Raw genomic sequence first — 25709 nt, 5'->3', positions numbered from 1 at the left:
GGGTTCCTCTAGCACTTTGTGTTTTGCTCAAGATTCCAGCATCTGCAGTTCCTTGTCGTCCTTGAGATCAAGGCCGACCTATTTCTCTGGATTCTGATGTCACTCATGTAGGAACTGCAGGCACTTGCACACGAGGTGCTCCACAGGCTAGATGGTTGGATGGTTTATAAAATGGTCTTCTTCCTCCGCTGTTCGTAGAGGGCTTTCAGAGGTGCCGCGGCCATGGTGCTCGTCCGGAAGAAGGCTCATCGGGCGGCCTAACTGGGAGGGAGCTGGAGGGTGAACTGGGTTAATGTCTCCAGCGCCTGCAAGGTCGACTGCAGGAGTCACCCCTGGGACACAAAGATGGCTGGGCGAGGAGAGGAGAGGGACGTCGGTACAAAGGAACTCCTCCGGTACATCAAGCGCGCGGGCCGACCGCACTTTGGACTTTGAATAATGGTGCCAAAAATGGCGGCGCCCGTATGTGTAATATATGCAAAGAAAAATTCACTGTGCAGTTGAGCACATGACAAATAAAACGCCATTGACTTTTGGATTATTGCGTCTTCCTGGGCCTGCACTTCATCCCACAGCACCTGGACCGCCAGGGGACCTATACAAGGATCCTGTTTGTTGATTTTAGCTTTGCATTCAACACCATTGTGCCAGAGCTACTACACTCCAAACTTTCCGAGTTGACTGTGCCTGAACCCCTCTGTCAGTGGATCACCAACTTCCTGACAGACAAGAAGCAGCATGTGAGGCTGGGAAAGCACATCTTGGACCCGCAATCGCTCAGCATAGGAGCACCGCAACGCTGCGTACTCTCTCCTCTCCTCTACTCTCCTCTACTCTTTCTACACCAATGACTGCACCTCCACAGACACCTCTGTCAAGCTTCTCAAGTTTGCGGACGACACAACCCTGATTGGACTGATGTAGGATGGGGAGGAATCTGCCTACAGACAGGAAGTGTCACAGCTGGCATCCTGGTGCCGGAGTCTTTTAAGTTCCCGGGAACCATCATCTACAAGGACCTTAAGTGGGGGGCTACCATCGACTCCACAGTCAAAAAGGCACACGAGAGGATGTACTTCCTATGGCAGCTGAGGAAGCACAATTTGCCACAGGCAATGATGGTCCAATTCTACACGGCCATCATAGTGTCTGTTCTCACCTTCTCCATCATGGTCTTTGGCTCAACCACCAAGCACGACACCTGGAGGCTGCAGCGAATCATCAGATTAGCAGAGAAGGTTATTGGCTCCATTGATGAACTGTACACTGCAAGGGCCAGGAAGCGAGCGGGCAAGATCATCTCTGTCCCCTCTCACCCTGGCCACAAACTCTTTGAATCACTTCCCTCTGGAAGGCGATTCCGGACTGTCGAAGTTGCCACAGCCAGACTTAAAAAGTTTTTATCCACGAGTAGTTGCTCTACTCAACAGCCAAACATTTGTAACCTCCCTTTGATCTGGTATTTTGTTGGTTCACATGCTTGATCAATGGTGTTTTATCATTAATGTCTTATTATTATTATTAATGTTTAGTCTTTTCTGAGTCATTCGTAATGCCCCTGTCCCACTTAGGAAACCTGAACAGAAACCTCTGGAGACTTTGCGCCCCACCCAAGGTTTCCATGCGGTTCCCGGAGATTGCAGGTAGTGGAAGCAGGTAGGGAGACTGATAAAAACCTCCGGGAACCGCACAGAAACCTTGGGTGGGGCGCAAAGTCTCCAGAGGTTTCCGTTCAGGTTTCCTAAGTGGGACAGGGGCATAACTGTCACTGTATGTCATGTTGTTACTTGTGGGTGGAGCACTAAGGCAAATTCCTCGTATGTGAATACTTGGCCAATAAACCTACTTACTTACTTACTTACTTACTTCCCACTGTAAGAGCTTGAGATACTCAATACCTTTGCGAATGGTCCTTCTCTGCTTTGAATGCCCATAGACCATCAACATCTTGTGTTCTATATGGGCACATTCTAGCCTTCTGAGCTCCATGTTGAATTCTATAACACAGGTGACTTGATGTCTTGGGTCTGCATAAGATGTCCATGAGATATTAGCTCAGGTAGTTTTGTTCATCCTTCTTTTCTTGGGACTGAAGATGAACAAAGTCTAACCACTGTGGGGCATGTCTTCCTGCTCAGTATTTCAAAACTCCTACATTATTTTCTTGATGATCTCTCTCTTCTTCTCTCTCTCTCTCTCTCTCTCTCTAACTGGTCCCATTCACTCATTGAGACAGAAAACCTCACTTGCATCTCATCCCTGTGGTCTGCCCAGTTTTACCATATCAGAAAGAAATATCAGAGAGATAACACAGTGGAGGTGTATGATATTATACAGTTATAGAGCCATAGAGTCATACAGTGTTGAAACAGGCCCTTCGGTCCAACTTGCCCACACTGACCAAACAACTTGCCCCATCTATGCTAATCCCACCTCCCGCATTTAGCCCATATCCTTCTAAACCTACCCTATCCATGTACCTGTCTAAATGGTTCTTAAACGTTGTATGAAATCATGTGGGGAATGGGTAGGGTGAATGCACAGTCTTTTTCCCTGAGTAGGACAATCAACAACTAGACGGCCTATGTTTAAGGTGAGAGGGGAAAGATATAATAGCAACTTGAGGAGCAACTTTTGCACTCAGAAGGTGGTGGGTGTATGGAATGAGCTGCCAGAGGAGGTATTTGAGGCAAGTAAAATAACAAGATTTTGAAAGACATTTAGGGAGGTAGAATAGAAAATGCTTAGAGGAATATTGGCCAAACGTGGAACATGAGCAGGTTAGAGGGAGCATTTTGGTCGGCATGGATGATTGGGTTGAAGGGCCTGTTTCCATGCTGCATGACTCTATGACTCTGTCCTCCCCCCCCCCTCCCCCCCCCCCCCCCCCCCCCACCGTCCCTGCACCTTTCTGAGTTTCTTCTGTCCTGAGACATTGAGTCTGTTTCCCTTGTCACAAGTATTTTCTGTTTTTCATTTCAATTTTCAAATATTTCTAGCATCAATTCCCCGAAGACAGTGGGAACATTGCATTTCCTCACAAAAGTTTTTCATACATCCTTAAACCTTAACCTCTGTTAACCTCCGTTCACTGGTGATCTATTCCCACAACTCAGCTCAGAAATAACTGTCTATTTTGGGAGTCTGATATCAGGAGTGCAAACAAAGGATGTGGCCTGTCCTGTAGAGTAATCAGTGCTTCAGAATTGAGGAGGTTTCTTTTGCGAAAGACTCTGATATTAGTCACAACACTGCCTTAATTCTTTGAAGCGTAGGAGGTTGGGTGGTAACCTTACTGAGGTATACAAGATCACAAGGGGCATGAATAATGTGAACACTCACAATCTTTCATCAAGGGTAGAACATTCTAAAAGATGAGAGGATATAAGCTTAAGGTGAAAGGGGAGAGATTTAAGATGGGGCACAGCAGGCAAATTCTTTTCACTCAGAAGGTAGACCGTAACTGGAACGAGCGACAAGAGGAAGTTATATCTTCTAGATCTTATAGAAACGTACAAAATTCTTAAGGGGGTGGACAGGCTAGATGCAGGAAGATTGTTCCCGATGTTGGGGAAGTCCAGGACAAGGGGTCACAATTTAAGGATAAAGGGGAAATCCTTTAGGACCGAGATGAGATAAACATTTTTCACACAGAGAGTGGTGAATCTCTGGAACTCTCTGCCACAGAAGGTAGTTGAGGCCAGTTCATTGGCTATATTTAAGAAGGAGTTAGATGTGGTCCTTGTGGCTAAAGGGATCAGGGGGTATGGAGAGAAGGCAGGTACAGGATACTGAGTTGGATGATCGGCCATGATCATATTGAATGTCGGTGCAGGCTCGAAGGGCCGAATGGCCTACTCCTGCACCTATTTTCTATGTTTCTACAGAAGCAGATACAATTATGGATACGAATAGTGAAAAGCCTGGAACGAGTGGATGTGGAGAGGATGTTTCCACGAGTTGGAGAGTCTAGGACTAGCGGCCTCTAGAATAAAAGGACGTACCTTTTGTAAGCAGATGAGGTGGAGTTTATTTAATCAGATGGTGGTGAATCTGTAGAATTTATTGCCATAGACGGCTGTGGAGGCCAAGTCAATGGATAATTTTAAGGTGGAGATTGACAGTTGTGATTCCTAAGGGTGTGAGGGGTAATGGGGAGAAGGCAGGAGATTGAGATTGAGAGGGAAAGATAGATCAACCATAATTGAATGATGAAGGAGACTTGATGGGCTGAATGCCCTAATTCTACTCCCATCACTTATGAACTTAAGAACTTATGAAATACGGCTTTGAAAAGACTTTTGGTGAGCTTTATGGATAGAAATGCATTAGGTGGATATGGGCCAAATACAGGCAAATAGGACTGACTATGAATGCCAACTTTCTCGACATGGACAAGATAGGCCAAAGGGCCTGTTTCGGTGCTGCGATTATGACTCATTCACTCGTCCTTCCAGCGATTTAAAGGAATTTGTAGAGACAGTGTTGGTATTTTCCTCATGCCTTGTGGCACCTGTTGAAGTGCAGGATTAGAAGTATATACGAGGGGTGGGATCACTGCTGCCCAGTTGACCATGGGTTTGGCGTCATGTCTGATATCTGCATCTTCAAGCACATTTTCCCCCCCCCCCCCCAGTCAACCAGTGTCCGTGTTAGTGCATTGAAGGTGAAAATAAACAACACCTTCAGGCAGGTACTTCTTCTAAACAATCAGATTTCAGTCACATCTTAAATGAGCTTTGATTACTTTACACCAAAGGAGATCGGGATCAAATTCCTTGGAGATTTCAGTACCAGAGTTGGGCATGAATCCAATCTCTAGATTGGTGCTCCTGAAAGAGGGGAAGTAAAGGTACCCACATCGCCATACCATTCTAGATGTAGCCCAATCCATCACACACAGACCAGACCCCTCGCCATTGACTGCCGTGCACTGCCTCTATATCACACTACCTTGGGAAAGCAGCCAGCATAATCAAACATCTTTCCCACTCTAGCCTTCCCTTTTTCTCCCCTCTCCTGTTGGAACAGACAGAACAGAGCCTCCAAACCCTGTATCTCTCTCATGAAGGGCAACAGTGCACCGGAATATGGCTTACCCTCAGCTCCAGCAGAAAATACAAAAGCTTGAAAGGGCGCACCACCAGACTCAGGAATAGCTTCTTCTCCTCTGTTATCAGGCTTCTGAACAGTCCTTCCATAAGCTAGGGTATAGACCGATTCTCCTTTACTCCATTGCGGACATTGGATTCTGTCTCTGGAACTGTTGCGCTACAATGCTGAGAAACATATTCTGCACTCTGTCTCTACCCCTTCGTTCATCTATCATACTTGAGTTTGGCTTGATTGTATTTATATATAGTATCTGATTAGATTGGATACCATGCAGAACAAAGCTATTTACTGTACCTCAGTACATGTGACAATAATAAACCTCAACCTAAAGCTCTTCCAAAATGTATTTAAGAGAGTTAGATGTAGCTCTTAGGGCTAACGGAATCAAGGAATATGGGGAGAAAGCAGGAATAGGCTATTGATTTTGGATGTTTAGCCATGATCATATTGAATGGTGGTGCTGGCTCAAAGGGCCGAATGGCCTATTCCTGCTCCTATTTTCTATGTTTTTATGTTTCTATGTGAAAGAACAAGAGCACGGTCTGGTTATCAGAAACACCATCTTCAGGGCAGCATAAAGCTGCTGCAGAGAAACAAGACCACAGGGTTGGACCACACACATCAGAGTTACAAAGTCAGAAGTACAGAAGATGCAGAAACAGCTTCAAATGTGATATACAGAGAAGATGCCTGAGCTCTTGAAAAATACCAACACGTAATCTTTCTTAAAGATATGTTGGCCATTAAAAATCATCCAGGCATTTCCTTGCTCTCTCTGCAGCAAGAAATATCTTCTCTCATTTCCTCTTAAACTGGGTCTCGACCTGAAACATCACCCATTCCTTTTCTCCGGAGATGCTGCCTGTCCCGCTGAGTTACTCCAGTCTCAATCAGCATATCCAGTTCCTGTTTTGTACATCTTTTTTAATCTGAATAAAGTTTATTTTGATTTTTTTTTAAATTCTTACAAAGGAAAGTTTGCTGGAACCTTGATGCAGTTCTGGCCTCAATGTCACAGGAAGAGCACATCATCCAGTTATCACAAACATCCTCTTTAGGGCAGCACAGTGGTGCAGCTGTTAAAGCTGCTGCTTCTTAAACTCAGAGATGCGAGTTGAATCCAGACCTTGGTTACTGTCCGTGCGGACTTTTGCAGGTTCTCCCTGTGGCCCTATGGTTTTGCAATAGCGTTTATATGATCTCCCATATCCCAAAGATGTGTGGGTTTGTAGTTTAACTGACCACAGTTAGACCACTTCTAGAGTGTAAGTTGAGGGGTAGAATCTGTGCTGAGTTGATAGATAGTCGTAGACTCGTACATTCATTGAGTCATACAGCATGAAAACAGGCCCTTTGGCCCAACATACCTACGCTGACTAACATGCCCCATCTCCACTAGTCTCACCTGCCTGCATTTGGCCCATATCCCTCCCAACTTTCCTATCCATGTACCTGTCCAAATCTTACTGTCCAATGTCTGATCCACTGAATTATTTGTGTCTTTCCTTGGTGAACCAGCATCTGCAGTTCCTTGTTTCTCCAGTCCAGGTAACCAATTCAGCCCGTGCGATACAAATAGTGTTTACTAATTCATCAGTTGCATTATTTCCAGTTAGTGTCCTGGGAACATGTGTTTTACCAAAACTACTGCAAGCCATATGTGGGCTCACCAAGGACTTAAATAATTCCAGTAAGACTTCTTTATTTGTGTACTCAATTCTTCTTGAAATGAAAGGCAATATAGTATTGGCCTTTCCAATTGCCTGGTGTATTCTGTAAGGCAATTTCCACTCTATCAATTTTGCTACAGCAGCTTTTGGTTAAACTAAAATCATCAGAAATCTTACCTGCTAAAGAGGCCACGTTCACAATAATTCCTCCTTTCCCACCACTCAGTTTGTTCATATGCTCCAAAGCCAAATATGTTCCTCGTATCACAGCGGTCTGGCATTTGAAAAATAGAGACATCTTTAAATAAGCAATTTTTGTTTTCAAAAGTTCTGTTACTCCTCAATAAACTGGGTCATCCAAAAAATATATGGGGAGTGTATGTAACTTTATTGACCAGCATAGAGTGTTCGGCACAATGGCGCAGTGGTAGAGTTGCAGCCTTACAGTGGCAGAGACCCGGGTTCAATCCTGACTACGGGTGCTGTCTGTATGTTCTCCCCATGACCGTGTGGGTTTTCTCCGAGATCTTCAGTTTCCTCCCACAAATATAACGATGTACAGGTCTTTAGGTTGATTAGTTTGGTATAAATGTATGCGTTAAATTGTCCCTAGTGCGTGTAGGGTGGTGTTAGTGTGCGGGGATCGCTGTTCGGTGTGTGGACTTGGTGGGCCGAAGGGCCTGTTTCCGCGCTGTATCTCCAAACTAAACTAAACTATAAACTAAACATAAAATGCTGGAGTAACTCAACGGGACAGGCAGCACATCTGGAGAGAAGGAATGGGTGACGTTTTGGGTCATAGAAACATAGAAAATAGGTGCAGGAAGAAGCCATTTGGCCCTTCGAGCCAGCACCGCCATTCATTGTGATCATGGCTGATTATCCTCAATCAGTAACCCGTGCCTGCCTTCTCCCCATATCCCTTGATTCCACAAGCCCCTAGTTAGTTATCTAAAGGGCCTGTCCCATGAGCATGCGACTGCATGCGGCAAGCGCGACCTAACGTGGTTGCTTGAGCCGTACGGCCTCGTGGGGCCGGTCCCACTTCGATCGCCGGAGCCGTATGGAGTTGTGCAGAGTTGGTCCCGACATCGCGCGGGGCTCCGAAAAACTGACACTGTTCAAAAATTCCACGCGGCAACGGCCTGCCGGCCCGCCCGCAGCCACATTGAGGCCGAAAGCACCGCCTCGACGGTCATACGCAGCGTCTCGATGCCATATGCAACGTCTCGACGCCGTACGCAGCGAACTTCCCCCGGACTTCGCTCGAACTTCACGTCAACTTGTACGGGATCACGCGACCTCCGCGCGGCCCCCGCTTCCGGTTTGATAGCGCTCGCCGCATGCAGTCGCATGCTCGTGGGACAGACCCTCTCTTTTAAATTCATCCAGTGAATTTTACCTTTACTGCCTTCTGTGGCAGAGAATTCCACAAATTCACAACTCTCTGGGTGAAAAAGTTTGTTCTCATCTCAGTTTTAAATGGCCCCTTTATTCGTAGATTGTGGCCCCTGGTTCTGGACTCCTTCAACATTAAGAACATTTTTCCTGCATCTAGCTTATCCAGTCCTTTTATAATTTTATATGTTTCTGTAAGATCTCCTCGCATCCTAAATTCCAGTGACTACAAGCCCAGTCTTTCCAATCTTTACTCATATGACAGTCTTCCATCCTGGGGATTAACCTCATGAAACTACGCTGTACTGCCTCAATAGCAAGGATGCCCTTCCTCAAATTAGGAGACCAAATCAGCACACATTACTCCAGGTGTGGTCTCACCAGGGCCCTGTACAACTGCAGGACCTCTTTGCTCCTATACTCAACTCCTCTCGATATGAAGGCCAACATGCCATTAGCTTTCTTCACTACCTGCATGTTTACCTTCAGTGACTGGTGTACAAGATGTGATGACTGTAGATCCTTGCTGCATGCAGATTTAATAAATATGTGTGGTATCTTAACGTATGTTTGACTTGGCTCATTACACTTCCCTTTTTCCTAATCTGACATAATTGAGATAATAATCTGCCTCCTTGTTCTTGCTGCCAAAGTGGATAACATCACATTTATCCACATCATTCTGCACCTGCATCTGCCCACTCACTCAACCTGTCCAAGTCTCCCTGCAACCTCCTAGCTTCCTCTTCTTCATCCAAGAAGGATCTCGACCCGAGACGTCACCTATTCCTTCTCTCCAAAGATGCTGCCTATCCTGCTGAGTTACTCCAGCATTTTGTCTAGCTTCGATTTAAACCAGCATCTGCATGTTCTTTCTTACACATATAAACTAAACATGGTTTAGTTGCCAAAAGCATATTGGAATAATGATGCATGTGGAATACTAATGAATTGATTCTTAGTTAAGAGGTAAAACCAAGAGGCATTTCTTTCCATGGCTCTGCAACAAAGACAGACTTTTCTAATTAGGAGAAAAGCAAATGGATTTAGTGCTTATTTGCCTCCGTTCCAGTTGGTCTGGTGTTGATCATGTACTCTCCGATGTAACGTTAAACTCTCCATGAAACTCAGAGTCTCAATTCAAAGAAGGTAGAGCAGTAAAACAAGGAACAGGCCCTTTGGCCTGGGATGTCTGTGCCGAACATAATGCCAATTAAACTAATCCCTACTGCCTACATATGATCCATATCCCTCCTCCATTCCCAATTATTCATGTGCCTATCTAAATACTTAAGTGTCACTATTATATCTGCTTTCACCATTACCCTTGGCAGTGCCTTCCAGGCAACTACCTTTATCTGTCTGAAAATAAACTTGCCTTGAATATCTTGTCCCGTCTCATAGAGACATAAAGCATGGAAACAGGCCCTACAGCTCAACTTGCCCACACCGACCAACATGTCCCATCTGTACTAGTCCCACCTGCCTGCATTTGGCCCATATCCCTCTAAACCTGTCCTATCCCTGTATCTGTCTAAATGTTTCTTAAACATTGCGATACAACCTGCCTCATCTACCTCCTCCGGAAGCTCGTTCCATGCACCCTACCGTTACTGTGGTAGAGTGCACTAACTGCTGCGCCATCGTACCATATAAACATCTTGATAAAGCCCGCTTGAGCTATTTGTCACGTCATGCGTTCATGTTCTTACCAAATTAATGTTGACCGTTTTTTCCCAGTTGTTTTCATTGTTTATTCCGGCGTTGTTACACAGTATATCCAAGCCTCCATAGTGTTCAATTGCTTTCTTAAAAGCACCTAAAAAATTAATACAGTATAGAATCACAGAGCAGCAGTGTTGCAGAGTCATAGTCACACAGCACGGAAACAAGGTATTTGGCTCAACTCATCCATGCCGACCAAGGGTCCAAGGGTCCAAGGGTCCACCTAAGCTAGTCCTGTTTGCCGCATTCAGATCCATGTACCTATCCATGTGTCTTATATAGTATCTGCCTCAACTACCTCCTCTGGTAGCTTGTTCCATGGGCCCACCACTCTGTCGAAGAACACTCATCAATGTTGTGCTGGGTCGTTTGAAGACATGGCCAGTCAGTCTCTCACCCACTTTCCTGCTTGTTACCCCTCTGATACCTTCTGTCCTCCAGTCCTTCAACCAGTTAACTTGGATCTGTCAGGAGACACAAATGCTGGAGTAACTCAGTGGGGCGGGCTGCATCTTTGGAGAGAAGGAATGAGTGGCGTTTCAGGACGTGTTTAATACCTGTAAATTAATGGCCATTAAATCAGCTTGCGAGTGGATTTTTCTGGAACGCGATCAATTGGAATGTTGCGGTTGCAGTGGATTTAAACCCGTATCGGCAGCAAAAACACTGCCGCTTCGTTTGGGGAAAAAAATCACTGTTTCCAACTTAAAATGTGAATTAAATGCATCTTAAGAAACACTTTTATACATAAAAATAAACGACTTTCTTTTACCTGTCCCCTACGTAAAATCTGGCCCCGTTGTCGGCGTTGATGGCTTCAGAAGCTGATTCTAAAATCACTCCAGCGGTTAACTTGTCGGTCAAATTTTAAAAAAAACCACACAGAACGGCCGTCGGAACAATTCTTCAGCAAAATCTTGCACTCCAACAAAATATAATCCAGGACCAGGTCGGAGAAAATCGCGTTTTAACCCCCCCCCCCCCCCCCCAAACGCGCCAAAATCCCGCACACGGCCAGTGGCAGAATTGCAGATATATATATATATCCACAAACTTTACCTCTGCTACATTGACAACTGCATCGGTGCCACCTTCTGCACCCATACAGAACTCACTGACTTCATTAACTTCACCACCAATTTCCATCCTGCACTGAAATTCACTTGGAACATCTCCGACATCTCCCTACCATTTCTAGATCTCACCGTCTCCATCACAGGGAACGGACTATTGACCGACATCTACAACAAACCTACTAACCTGGATAGCTATCTAGTCTACACTTCTTCCTACCCTGCTTCCTGTAAAGACTCTATCCCCTACTCCCAATTCCTCCGTCTAGGGCACATCTGCGCCCAGGATGAGGTTTTCTATACCAGGGCATCGGAACGGGGGTTCCCCTCTTCTATTATAGATGAGGCTCTCACTAGAGTTGCCTCGATACCCCGCAGCTCCGTTCTTGCTCCCCATCCCCCCATTTGTAACAAGGACTGAGTCCCTCTTGTCCTCACCTTCCACCCCATCAGCCGTCGCATACAGCATATAATCCTACAACATTTTCACCACCTCCAACGGGATCCCACTACTGGCCACATCTTCCCATCTCCACCCCTTTCTGCTTTCTGCAGAGACCATTCCCTCCGAAATTCCTTGGTCAACTCGTCCCTTCCAACCCAAACTGCCTCGTCCCCAGGTACTTTCCCCTGCTACCGCAGGAGATGCAACACCTGTCCCTTTACCTCACCCCTCAACTCCATTCAAGGACCCAAACAGTCTTTCCAGGTGAGGCAGAGGTTCACTTGCACTTCCTCCAACCTCATCTACTGTATCCATTGTTCCAGGTGTCAACATCTCTACATCAGCGAGACTAATAGCAGGCATGGCGATCGTTTCGCTGAACACCTCCACTCAGTCCGTATTAACCAACCTGATCTCTCGCTTGCTCAACACTTTAATAAAACAAGTAAATTTGGTTTTGTGGATAGACTGGAGGAGCTAGGATTTGTCCCGGTGGAATGGGAGTTTAGCGGAGATCAGATGGATGTATTTAAATCATGAATGGACCAGGTAGGGAGAAAGTGTTCTTATTGAAAACAAGGTCTAAAGGGGAGACGTAGAGTCATACAGCATGGAAACAGGCCCAAGTTGTAGCAAAATTATTAAGATCACAATAGTCTTATGGTACAAGTTAAAGCATTCATCAAATAATACATCAATATAATTTGGACAAATATTAATACAAGAGGCGGGTGATATGTATGTGTGTGTGGGTGTTGTCTGTATGGGTGGACATATACTGAAATAACACACACACACACTGCACTGTTGCAACTATTAATCTGCAAAACATTGCAATCAGTTACATTGTGCTATTGATCAAATTAAGATTCAACAGTCAATGGCTATAATGTTGATTATATTTAATGTCAAAGAGGCTCAAACCTCATCTTACGCCACTTACATTTCAACTGTTCCTCCGAGCCCACATCGCAGGCAATGAATAAACTGTTGGCACAATCAAACTCTCTGTCCAGTTCCTCCTTAAAGGCCTCACCGACACTACGGTTCAGGTCGAGGAGAACAACCTGGGAGTAAACACAGGAGGAAGAAGGAAGAGAATGAATGCAGAGGGGTGGAGGGAACGTGAGTACCGGAGAGATAACAGGGTGGAGGAGAAGATTTGGGATAGGGAGCGGGTGGAGAGAGAGGGGTGGAGGGATGGGATGGAGAGGGAATGGGCAGCGGGGATGGAGGGAACATGGATGGAAGAGAGCAGAGAAAAAGGGGGTGTCAAGGAGGGTTGGAGAAAGAATGCATGGGGAGGGAGGGAGGGAGGGAGGGAGAGAGAGCAGAGGGAAGGGATGGAGAGAGAGCAGAGGGGAGGGGAGGAGGGGAGGGACAGCGAGGGAATGGAGAGAGGGGAGTAGAGAACGGATGGAGAGAGAATGAAGCGGAGGGATGGAGAGAACGATAGAGAGAATGGACGGATGGGGAGAAGGAATGGGGAGAGATTAGCGGGGCGTGATGGAGGGAAAGGAATGGAGGGAGAACTGAAAGTGAAATAGAGAGAAGGGAACGAGAGATCGTTGGGAGGGATGGAGAGAATGTAGGGAGAGAGAACAGAGCGGAGGGATGGAAGGACAGAATGGAGAGAGAACCGAAAGAGGGATAGAGGGATGGGATGGAGAGAATATAGCGAGGGAGGGAGGGATGAGATTGAGAGAGAATGGAGGGAGGGAGGGGTGGTGGAGGGAAGGGACGGTGAGGCTACGGAGAAGCGGGGAAACGCAGCGCCGGTGAATCTCGGAGGAGCAGAGGAGGGAGGTAGAGATGGCTATAGAGGACGCGGAGATAAGTTCCGGAGATCTGGGGCGGTGGGGGGTGAAGAAGAAAAAGCAATAAGAAGTGGTGGCTGAAGCTGCCCGCAGCCCGTGGGGTGGATGTACCTTGCATCCCTGCTGGAGGAGCGCCTCGATGAACGCCCTGCCGATGCCCTGCGCCGCTCCGGTCACCAGCGCCACTTTGCCACAGAGAGCCATCGGGGGAGCTGGGCGGCCGGGCAAGGCGAGAGAGCAAGCGGCGACCTCTGTAAACCCTGCAGGGAACGCCGGCTCCCGGAGCCAAAGTGAGCTGTCAGCCTGCGTGCGGACTTTAGCAAAGTTCTTGTTCCCTCCCCGCCTCCCTGTCCCCGCTCTCCTGCAATGTTTGCATCACGTGTTGGCTGTTTGCAAGCTTTCTGTGACGGGACAAACGCAGCCTCCGGGGCATCGCAAACATCACCCGCAAGCCGCAGTCCCATTTCACTCCGGCCCACCCACACTCTCCTTCCCTTCCCTGCACAGCAGAGCCGCTTTCCATGCACCCTCTCGGCCACGCACTAGATAGCACGAAGTACTGGCGAGGGGGTGGGGGGGAGAGGACACAAACGTGCTGGTGTTTCATCTCAGCAGGTCAAGCAACATGTGTAGGAAGGAACTGCAGATGCTGGTTTACACCGAAGATAGACACAAAATGCTGGAGTAACTCAGCGGGTCAGGCAGCATCTCTGGAAAAATGAAATAGGTGCTCGTTCCAAATACCCACCAAACTTTGTAATAGCTTCCTATTAAATCTCTCCCCCATCACCTTAAACCTATGTTCTTCTCATTCTCAATTCCCTTACTCTGATCCATTTCTCTCATGATGTTGTACACTTCTGTAAGATCATCCCTCATCCTTCTGCGCTCCAAAGAATAGAGCCCTCGCCTGCTCAACCGCTCCCTGCAGCTCAGACCCTCAATTCCACACAACATCCTCGTAAATCTTCTCTCCACCCTTTCCAGCTTGACAACACCAAAACTGAACACAATACTCTAAATGTGGCCTCACAAGATCCTGCTGCAATTTTTGCCAACCACTATCTAAAATACCATCCACTTTAGCATCATCTGCACACTTGCTAATCAAGCCGTGTATGTTCTCATCCAAATCATTGATATAGATGACAAACAGTAACGGGCCCAAGCAGCACCACACTTCTGAGGCTCACCACTTGTCACAGGCCTCCACTACGAGAAGCAACCTCCCACCATCACCCTCTGCTTCCTTCCACAAAGTCAATTTTTTATCCATTCAGCTTTCTCTCCTTGGATCCCGTGCGATCTAATAGTCATTGGTTGCCGGTGGAGAAGAGAGTATTTCATAATGTTATAGTCTCCCCAGATTATAGAGATTCACGTGTGCGCTCAACCAGGAGCTTTGGAAGTAGGTGAAAGGGAAGGATTTACAGGGCTGTGGAAAGGCAAGAGATGGGACAGCTGAGACAGTACGGGCACAACAGACCAAGTGGCTTTGTTCCAGGCTTGAGACATTCTGTGATTCTTAGAATGTAGTTCTTCTTTTCCCAGAACAGCTTTTGGATCAATTTCCCTTCCTATGCATTTGTGCTCTTCTGCGCAATTCCACACAATTCTAAGGTCTGTTTCCTAGCCTCACACCCCCTTGGCTTTTGATCTTGCAGATCATCATACCAAGGGCCACGTTTGTGGCAGAAGCGCTGGCCTGGCGTGAAAGAGCCAGACATCACCAATTCCATTTGGCCGACAGTGATTTCTACATAAATTGTAAATTGTCCTTAGTGTGTGGGATAATGTTGGTGTGTGTGGGTCACTGATCAGCGTTGACTTGGTGGGCCGAAGGGCCTGTTTCTGTGCTGTATCTCTAAACTAAACTAAAAAAATTGACTCAGTGGGCTGTTCTGTACATCCTGTATCCACCAAGGGATTGTGTTCATGTATGGTGATAGACTTGCTGAGCTATATGCTAAACACAGTATTTCACTTTTGGTTACCTTGATACACTTGATAATAAAGAAACCATGGACATCAGTATGGATAGGATAGGTTTAGAAGGATATGGGCTATGCAGGCATGTGGGACTAGTATAAAATGGGTATGTCGGTTTGTATTGGCCAGTTGGGCTGAAGGGCTTGTTTCCTGCTGTATCACTCCATGACTCAATGATTGCGTGTTAGCTAAGACTTCAGGATAGGGAACACCCCTTGTTTCTACGCAGATGGTTTTGGTGGAAACACACTCCTCCACACATTTCCTCATGATGTTAGGAGCAAGCAGACATACTCGTTCAGGTCCGTTGCTGAGTCTTTGAGCATCACCCAGTTCCAAACAGTCACGGAGTAGTTTGTTCCTCTGCCAGCCCTCACCACTGGAGCAGTGTTCTTCAGTCGATTCCTATGTGCCTGACGAAGGGAACACAGCTAGATTGCCCGTTCTTCCAAAGTGAGGACGAGGGATGGAGCGATGGGCATCTTTAATGCTGGAGTAGTAATGGTCTAGGGTGTTTGATCCTCTGGTGCTGCAAGACACATGGTGGCTAGGAAATGTCCTCTTCTAACCAGCCTTGTTGAAGTCTCCAGCTATGGTTGGGAGGGCATCGATATGTGCTCTTGTGTTGTCTGAGTCTGTGCATCTGTGATGCTCCAGTAAGCAAGACTGTCATTGTCGTACACCTTACCCCACTCGTGCATATGGCAATAAACTGGACTTGATCTTGATCACTATCTGCCACCGCCTTAACAAAGACATTGCACCCAACCTCTTTCCCCATTGGCCTGTTAGAGCTTTGAATAACATGGAATGTTGCAATCCCAGTTCAGTCACCCTTCAGCCATGTCTCTGTAATAGCTATGCCGTCAGGCCCAGATTTTGTGTCTATCTTCGATTTTCTCCAGAGATGCTGCCTGAGCATTTTGTGTCTGTCAGGCCCAGATACAAATGTCTGTATTGCCTCTCACCAATCTTGTTATAAATGCTGTGTAGATTCAGAGAAAGAACAATGAGTTTTGAAATTTACAACTTCTACCAACTCTTCTGCTTTTATTTTCTGCCTCATCTTGATTTTTCTTTTTGTCTTCTCCCTCACTATCTTGCGCCATTAATCTCTCATTTCCTTTTTTGTCTTCTCTCCCTCTTTGTGCCATTAATCTCTCATTTCTTTTTTGTTCATTGAATTTCCTGCCACTAGAATCCTTCCTGTTCATAACCATGGGCATGTAATTCTCCAGGCCAACAGTCCCAGTATGGATCAAATGCAATCCATCCTAAAACAATCCTCTCTGCTGTTCCCACCCTTGTCCACACAGGCAGCTTTGTACATGTTAGACAGGGGTAGGAGGGGTGGTATTTCCTCAAGACCTACCCTCTGCACCTACAGTCACTCTCTCTCGTTAAACCCAGCATCTTTAATTATCAACTCTTGACCAACTCATGGCAAGAAGGTGCATGATCAGAGCCACTTCCAACATTGTCTTCTTTGCATCACTATCCTTATCTTGGATTGTTTTCGCCAGAGTTGGATTGTATTCTCTGGGATGCAGGATATTGCGGGAGTCCTGGGCGGCACGGTATACAATACAATACAATATTTATTGTCATTTGAGCCTCAGTAAGGCTCAAACGAAATTCCGTTTCCACAGCTATACAAACAAAAACAATTTCCTACAGACATACACACAATTTAATTCACACAAACATCCATCACAGTTAACCCACTGTGATGGAAGGCAAAGATCTTTTCTCTCCCCTGTTCTCCATGTCTCTCCCGATGTCCAAGCCCCAGGCGGGCGATGATAAGTCCCACGGCCATTTTAGGCCGTGCCGGGCGATTTACGGCCCCGCTCCCGGTCTACAAGTCACAGTGTTGGAGCCCCCGGCGGGCGCTGTAATGTCCCACGGGCATGAAGCCGCGCGGGGCGATGTACGGCCCCGCTCTGGGTCATTCCAACCCCGCGACACGGGCTGAAGAAGTCGCGTTGCGGGAGCTCCGGGATGCGGTCTCCTCAACCGGACCCGCGAGCTCCCGATGTCCCAGTCCACCGGACCTGCGGCTGCATTTCTGGAGCCTCCAAGCCCCAGGAGTCGAGTCGCAGCAGCGAGTCACCACCGCTCCCCACGCTCCGAGGCTGGCCAGCCCCACGATGGTGAGTAGTCCGCTGCTCCGCAGTCTCCCGAGCCCCGGGGTCGTTCAGGTTGGAGGCCGCTCCACGGTGCTAGGCCCCAACGACAACGGAGACCCGACAGGGAAAAGGTCGGGTCTCCCGGACAGGGAAGTAACATCCCGGACGGTGACGTAGCATTAGAGTTGCTGCATTACAGCGCTTGCAGTAAGTTCGATCCCGACTACGGGTGCTTGTCTGTATGGAGTTTGTACATTCTCCCCGTGACCTGTGTGGGTTTTCTCTGAGATCTTTGGTTTCCTCCCACACACCAAAGACGTACAGGGTTGTAGGTTAATTGGCTTGGTATAAAGCCCCTGTCCCACTGTACGAGGTAATTCACAAGTTCTCCCAAGTTTTCCCGATTCGAACTCGGAGAATGTCCGTAGGACTTCGTGGATGTCTTGTAGCAGCTCGTAATGCTAACGTACTCGGTAGGTACTCGGGACATTCGGTAACTCGGGACGTTTTTTCATCCCTGTAAAAAATATCAACGAGTAAAAAAATATTACTCGTAGTTACTTTGTGGGCAGACCACAGTGGACTCGTAGATAATCGTGGGTACTCGTAGCTCGGCAGCTGGACACAGAAGAAAAGGTGAGTGAAAAAAAAAGGTAAACTCAACATCAGCACGTGACCTCTTCCCTAATTAGTTGCATGATAACAGCCGGTCTGATTGGCATTATCTGTCCCAGGTGTTCACTGTTATTTCTCTTCCTCACTGTTTCAGATCAGCACCTCGCTCCTTCATTGCTCCTTAAAATTACCAACTGAGGAATTAAAACAGATTTTACATTAAAAGGAAACTTTCCCTGCCAAAGCTTATCTTCCTTCCTTCTCATCAGAAAGTTAGTTTTTCTTATCTTCTCTTCCTCGCCCCTTCCCCCCTTTCCTTTTTGTTATGGTAGCAGAATAATAATTTTAAAAAGAAGTTAGACAGGAGAATAAAAGATGGAGCCCTGTCTAGTGGATTGAATTTGCTCTTAAAACTGGCGTCACTGCAAAGGTTTGCAGATCTATCTGTCAATACAGTGAACGAGTGGAGTCCAGGAAAAAAGGGAGGGGGTGGGCTTTGTGAGAAAGATATACTTTGATATTTTACAATGGTGAATGTGAAAAATAGGAGGTTGGGGATCTAATTATCCAACTCTAATTGGGGGCTTGGGAATAAAGTTGCAGTCCTCTCAACTCACCGCAGATCAATTATGTTAAGAGAACATCTGTAAGTAGAACTTAATGAGGCCCATTAGAGCAACATGTACAACCTCCTAGAACAGCACTTCTCAGCTTCTTGGATGAGCTGAAGGAAGCTGTTAACTAGGGACCTTGTGAGGTTCTTGGTTTCTTGGTCCTCCAAAATATTCCAAATGGAATTTAAACTGGAGGTGGTGAATGGAGGACTTAAATACTGGAGGAAAGGAAACAGACCCACTTAGGATCACTGTTCAGCTAGTTCAGAAAGAGAGATAGGGAAAGAGAGAGATCGAAAGAGAGGGAAAGAGAGAGAACGAGAGGGAGAGCGAGAGAGCGAGAGAGAGAGAGCAAGAGAGCGAGAGAGAGAGAGAGAGAGAGAGAGAGAGAGAGCGAGAGAGAGAGCGGGAGAGCGGGAGAGAGAGAGAGAGAGAGAGAGAGGGGGGGGAGGGGGGGGGAGAGAGAGAGCGCTCTTTTCTCCTGGCTGTTACGGTTCAGAAGAAAAAGTATCTGGTCCTCCTGTCATTCCCATGAAAAAACATTCTCTCTCCTTTGTCTTCCTTGGAAACTAACTAGTAATTTTTAAACAAAAAAGCAAAGGGGGAGAATCCTGTCTTAATTTGTTTTGCCTTGTCCTAGTTAGTATTTGTGAGCACCGGAAATCCCCGATTACTTTATTTTGTTGGCAGACAAAGGGAAAGATATTTTGGCGAGTGGGAGAATGGAGTGAAAACTTGAGGCGGGTTTGCCTTGTTAACCCTTTCTCGGCAGAGACTTGAGCAGAAGGTGAGTTCAATGATTGTCATGTGAGGCAAATTTGCGTTTAATGGGTCGCTCAATGCATGGGAGACTGTACATGAGCCAGTCCGCTCAAAGCAGAAAAGATTCCTCTTTCATCATATCTTTTCAATGAATGGGCGGCATGGAGCTGAATTTTAACTATTGATTTCTCCTCTTTCAAATGTACTTATGGCATATTAGTCATTTAAATCTTCTCCCAGGTTTTTGAAAGAACAACGTGTAATAGCGGTTTGGGCAGTTAGTCAGATGCTTGTTGAAGGGCTCCTCCAGCTCACTGGCGTTAGGAATCTATCTATAGAGTACTAATTACTGGGAAATGATGTCACTGTATGTGGAAGAATAATCTTATCATTTAATCAGTTGAATGATTTAAACAAAGGTTTGCCTTGATACACTAATCATTTCCCATAAATTAGACAGCAGCCAGGGCAAGTGGGGGAAAACAAATCATACGGCTTTTATATGGAAAAAAAAATCTCTTTGCCTTGAACATAATTAATTTAATTGTCCTCATTATCTGTTCCATTTGTTTAGTTTTTTTTAATTTCCTTTCGCTGTTCCTTCTATGAGTGCATTGATTGACAAAGACAGCGATATTTCACAGCGGTGTTGTGTGGGGTGAGAAAGCTTTTTTAATCCCCTCCCCCACACACATGCACAAACGAAGGGGCTGCTGCATACAGCACTGGTACTAATTTCCATGCCCTTCTGATCACCAGTTGCCTTCCTGCACTCATGCTTCCTAATGATTTAAAAAAAACCTGCAAAGCTTTTTATAGTGAAAAAGCATCATTTTTATCATGTGATCAATTTTACACTCGTGGCTCCTCGTAGTTGGTTCAAGAGTACCTCGGGAGAGGAATGTAGGAGACCGTAGAATGAGAAGTCAACGGAATACGTAGACATACTCGTAGGAGCTCCTGGGAGTTCGTGAACATACTTGTGGAAGGTCGTAGGAGTTCGTAGAATACCGCGAGTTTGATTTTTTTTAAAACTCGAGAGAGCTCTTGGGTAAACTCGCATTGTGGGACAGGGGCTTAAATGTACATTGTCCCTAGAGTGTAGGATAGTGTTAATGTGCGGGGATCGCTGGTCGGCGCGGACTCGGTGGACCAAAGGGCCTGTTTCCGCGCTGTATCTCTAAACTAAAAAAAGCATATACAACTATGGGAAGCATAGTACACAGGCAGAACCATTTTCCCATGATGTAAAACAAAATCAAGTTATACAGGGCGGATGTTCCCGGATAGCCATGCATGGCAGAACCTCTTGGAGGGCCGCGGGCCACTGCAAATCCCTGATAGGCAGCGGGCCTGGATTGCCCGTCGCACAACAAGGAAACTTCCTAGGCTGGGATCCTCGTCCGAGGCTCATTTCCTGCTCTCCCCCAGAGACCGGGAACAGGCGAGGAGGGTGGACGGAGTCGGCACTGAACAAAGGTCCTGGTAAGAAGGTCCTCAAGGTCGGCTCCAGCAGGTGCCGCCTCCCCCCCCTGGGAGTGGACGCTGAAGGTGGACAGACGAGAAGAGGGATGACGGTTCGCTGGACGATCTGGATCATGGCGACGGGCCTTTTTGCCAGCTGCCACTGGAACTTTGAAAGTGGTGCCAAAACCAAATAACTCTTGCACATGGACTAAGTGGGCAGTTTCAATGCATTATGCACTTAACCAGGGACTGTACTCGTGCAAGGTATTAATCCCTACTGACGCAGATGCAAAAAAGGATTTACTCTGTACCTTGGCACACCTGATAATAAAAAAAACATAAACTATAAAGATATGAGGTGAGAGGGGCAAAGTTTAAAGAAGATGTTGAATGTTCACAGAGGGTGGTGTGTGTATGGAACGAGCTGCCAGAGGAGGTAGTTCAGGCAGCGACTATCACAACATTTAAGAAACAACTCGACAGGTACATGGATAGAAGAGGTTTAGAGGGATCTGGGCAGGCAGGTAGGACTAGTGTGGATGGGACATGTTGGTCGGTGTGGGAAAGTTTGGGCCGACGGGCCTGTTTCCACGCTGTATGACTCAATGAGATGTGCAGTGCAAATTTATTACACAGAGGGTGATGAGTGCCTGGAACATGCTGCGGGATGGTGGTTGATATGAAAGTGGCATTTAAGAGACTTTTGGATTGGCAGATGGATATGCAGGCTATATGAGGTTATGTGCAGATTGATAAGAGTTGGTCGGCATCATGTTTGCCATAGACATTGTGGACCAAAGGGTCCATTGCTGTGCTGTACTGTTCTATGTTCCATCATGTAACCTACCCTTTTCTGCCTTTGATGAAACTCTGAAGGCTTAACCCTCTGTTAAATTAAAACCTTGGTTTCCATGGTATTATTACTTGAAGCAGTCGTGTTATTTCCAATTCCTACATTCCAGCGGAAGCCTTCTTCTATCCCTCATCACCAAACAGATCAGACTTAGTTGGTAGAGTACAAAATACACTTCTGATGGAGGCTCTGCATTACATTACATGGCAGTCGACTGTGCACACCCTTTGTGTGGAATAAAAAAGGGCACAAAGTATATGAGTAACTCGGCCGGTCAGGCAGTGTCTCTGGAGAACATGGATAGGTGATGTTTCGAGTCTGGACCCTTCTTCAGGCTGATCAGAAGGGTCCCAACCACAAAACATCACTTATCCATGTTTTTCAGAGATGCTGCCTGACATGTTGATTTACTCCAGCACTTTGTATTGTTTTTAGAAACTAGCATCCGCAGTTCTTTGTTGAGTTGAGTTGAGCCTCGTGCCTCCAATGTTCAGGTGTGCTAAAGTAAAGCAAGAATTTCATTGTCCTATCAGGAACACATGACAATAAAACTCTCTTGAACTCTCTTGAGTTTGAGTGTAGTTTATTGTCACGTGTACCAAGGTACAGTGAAAAGCTTTTGTTATGTGCTAACCAGTCAAGTGAATGATTACAATCGAGCCATCCACAGATACATGATAAAGGAAATAACATGAATAATGTTTAGTGCAAGATAAGGTCTTGTAAAGTCTGATCAAAGATAGGCCAATGAGGTAGATGGTAGCACAGAACTGCTCTCTCGTTGTTGGTAGGATCATTGTATATCTTTATTGTCATTTCTTGAGTATTCACATACCCAGAGGAAACAAAAAAAACGTTGCTGAACCAGTGTCCATTCAGTGTGCATTAAAAATAAATAGAAATAAAAAATACATATATCATGAACAAATTTAACACTCTACTAAACATTCAACAGGCGTTCCGATCGGCAGCGGCACAACAGTGGCTCTGCTGCAGTGTGTCCAGGTAGGGGGGTTTGTGCGCGATACTTGGCAGGGGGCAAAGTCCATTTAGCAGTCTTATAGCCTGTGGGAAGAAGCTGAGGAGCATCCTGCTGGTTTTGCAGCTAATGCTCCTGTACCTCTTCCCAGATGGCAGGATGGAGAAAATGTCATGCGATGGGTGGTAGGGGTCTTTGATGATGGAGATGGCTCTGCTGATACATCTCTTCCTGTATATGTCCAGCAGGAAGGGGAGTGGAGCACCAATAATCCTGCTGGCGGTCTTCACAATCCTGTCTAGTTGGTGCCGTTCGTACGCCTTGCAGCTCCCGAACCAGGAAGTGATGCCGTAGGTTAATGTGCTAATGTGGGTTAATGTGGGATGATGGCTCAGTTGCCTGTTTCAGTTTTTACACCTTGTTAATGATTCAATAACTTCACATGGTATCAGCCATAATATTAGTGAATTAAAGAACAGACTTGAAGGGGATGCTTCTGTTTCGTGCCTACTCTTGTAGGATCAGACAGGAGGCTAGGTAACTTACTGCTTGTAACTTACACCCTGACCCACCAATGCACTTTCACTGGCAGCTGTGCAGGAATGTGATGCAAAGTTCTCCATTTGCCTATCGTTTGATATTTCATATTCATGAAACTCTATATCATTCACAACAGCCAGTGCCTACATACACGTTTGTTCCTTTAAATCACTAATGCACTTTTGCTGTGCCAACTACAAGTGACTACTGTTACTAAACAAGGCTTTTGCAGTAGGACTTCCCAATTCATTTTGAAGTCAAGCACTATCACCAGTCCATTGAAATACATCACACTGACCAAGAAGGTAAGGATGTAGAACTTATTTGGGTGTATTTAAAAGAAGTAGAAACAAGGGACTGCAGAGGCTGTTTTGCCAAAAATAATTGCTGGAGTAACTCAGTAGGTCAGACAGCATCTCTGGAGAACATGGGTAGGTGACATTTCAGGTCTGGTTGCAGTGGGGGAAAGAAAGATGGATGATAGGAGGGGCCGGACAAAGCAGGGCAAGTAATAGGTGGATCCAGGTGGGGGATGGGGTTCTGATAAGCAAATGGTTGGACAAAGGCCAGAGATTAAATGATAGAAAGTGTGAGAGATCCTGCCTGCCCTGCCGAGTTACACCAGCAATTTGTGCCCACTAGTCTTTGACGTTTCCACCCTGGGTTACCTTCTTGTGTTTACCGATTTCTTTAGGTTTGCATAAATGTTGTTTATGAAATCTATGAGTTTTATAATCCCAGATAAAGTTCGTAATCACAGAGTCGAGTTATTTTTTAAAAAGTTTTTAGGGAGGTAAATCGGTATTGATTGAAATAAGTACAGGAGTTGTGGAAGGAAAACTCCTTCCACAACTCCTTCTTTATGGCATTTACTCTACCTACAAGTGAAATCGGAAGTGTTTTCCAAAATTGAATAAGACCATTTAATTTGGTGATTAATGGTGAAAATTTGCTTGAAATAAAGAGGGATATTTTCTAGTCATGTAGACTTCAAGGTATTTAATTTTTTCAGTAGCAATTCTAAAGGGAAATTTTAGGAGATGTGAAGGGTCTTGAGGTTTTATCGGCATCATTTCACTTTTCTATACCCTGAGAAGGAGCTGAATTGTTCTTTGACGTTTAGTATATTTATGATACTGACTTCGGAGTTGGTAAAATCTACCATTAACTCCCACTTAACTGCATATTACGGCATTCAATCTTCCTCCATCAGACATATAACCTTTGTTCCACCCACTCCTCTCCCCGTCTCCTCTGGTACCTAAATCCATTTGATTCTCTTTTTCTCAGGAAATATTACCTGTTCTCTTGCCATGGTTGATGCCTCACCTGCTGACTTTTACCAACATTTTCTGTTTTTATATCTGGCCTCCAGTTTTGTTTAGTTTAGAGATACAGCACTGAAACAGGCCCTTCAGCCAACCATTGATCACCCCGTACATTAAAACTATCCTACACACACAAGGGACAATTTACAATCTTTACTGAAGATAATTAACCTACAAACCTGTACATCCAGATTCAGATTCCAGATTACAGGAGGACGTGCTGAGGGCCGCACTGAGCTCCAAAGCTCTGTGGGGGAGGACCACAGTCTTGGGTCCTTCCACTGCTGGACATTGAGGGGCAGAGTCAGTGGAGACACCCTTCAAACAGTCATCGACGGTCACTCAAAACGAGTATGACGGTCCTCTCCTCTCCATAGGGTCGTCTACTTGTGGGTCTGCAGATGTCTGTAGAGGCTGATCCATGATCCACACACCTTGGTGCAACGTGGGCTGTGGAGACTGGTGGTGGTTGGTAGCTGTCGAGCCCTTACGGTGCTGTCACTTTGTCCTTGCGATATGGCATAGTTCCATTTTGAGACGTGCAGCTCCTTCCTGAACAGATTTCCTCCAGGAGCACCAGTCCAGTGCAATTTGCTCCCAGTTGCTCGATGTGATATGGAATTCCTTCAGACTGTTCTTGATGTTGTCCTTGAAGCATTTCTTTGGCCCACAGGGGGCTCGCTGACCTTCCTTCAATTGAGTGTACAGGATTTGTTTCGGGAGACGTATGTTGGACATGCGGATGACATGGCCAGTCCATCGAAGTTGGTGCTGTATTATTGTTGTAGTGATGCTGGTCATGTTGGCCTCCTCCAAAATGCTGATGTTGGTGCTTTGTCAATGGATGGGATATCACCCCAGAGTGATACCCCATGAGTGTCAATGGTGCTAAGTGTAAAGAAAAATAGAGGTGTTAACACCTCTGGATATAACACCAGCAATATTGATTGTATAGCCGCTAAGAGTTTTGCACAGTTCTTTCACATCTCTGTTTTATTGCAAATAAAGTATAGTTTAAAACAAATAATCTCAGGAAGTCGCAATCTGTTCACAGCCTTTTTGGCCAATTTTTATGTGAAGTTACCATTGACTTGCTGGGAAACTGCAGGAATGTTGCTCAAAACAAATCTGCACAAACAGAAATGTGATAACACCTAGATTATTTGTTTTGGCAATGATGCTTAAGAGAT

At 45.9% G+C, this 25709-nt stretch overlaps 1 protein-coding gene across 1 annotated transcript in view; it reads right to left on the bottom strand.

Annotated features, from left to right (window-relative positions):
* Nucleotides 1–13694, bottom strand: part of LOC129695395 (15-hydroxyprostaglandin dehydrogenase [NAD(+)]-like) — a 38408-nt gene extending 24714 nt beyond the window's left edge. The window contains exons 1-4 of the mRNA XM_055632304.1: nucleotides 13355–13694; nucleotides 12370–12493; nucleotides 9896–10002; nucleotides 6963–7059 (exon numbers count right to left, since the gene is read on the bottom strand). Coding sequence (XP_055488279.1) covers nucleotides 6963–7059; nucleotides 9896–10002; nucleotides 12370–12493; nucleotides 13355–13447 — 421 coding nt within the window. The 5' untranslated portion in view covers nucleotides 13448–13694. The remainder of the gene's footprint in view (nucleotides 1–6962; nucleotides 7060–9895; nucleotides 10003–12369; nucleotides 12494–13354) is intronic.
* Between the last annotated feature and the right edge of the window lie 12015 nt (nucleotides 13695–25709).

The sequence above is a fragment of the Leucoraja erinacea genome, chromosome 3 (genome assembly GCF_028641065.1).
Source record: "Leucoraja erinacea ecotype New England chromosome 3, Leri_hhj_1, whole genome shotgun sequence".
NCBI lineage: Eukaryota > Metazoa > Chordata > Chondrichthyes > Rajiformes > Rajidae > Leucoraja > Leucoraja erinaceus.
Note: the sequence above shows the minus strand (reverse complement) of the source record. Positions and strands in the feature narration are given on the sequence as shown.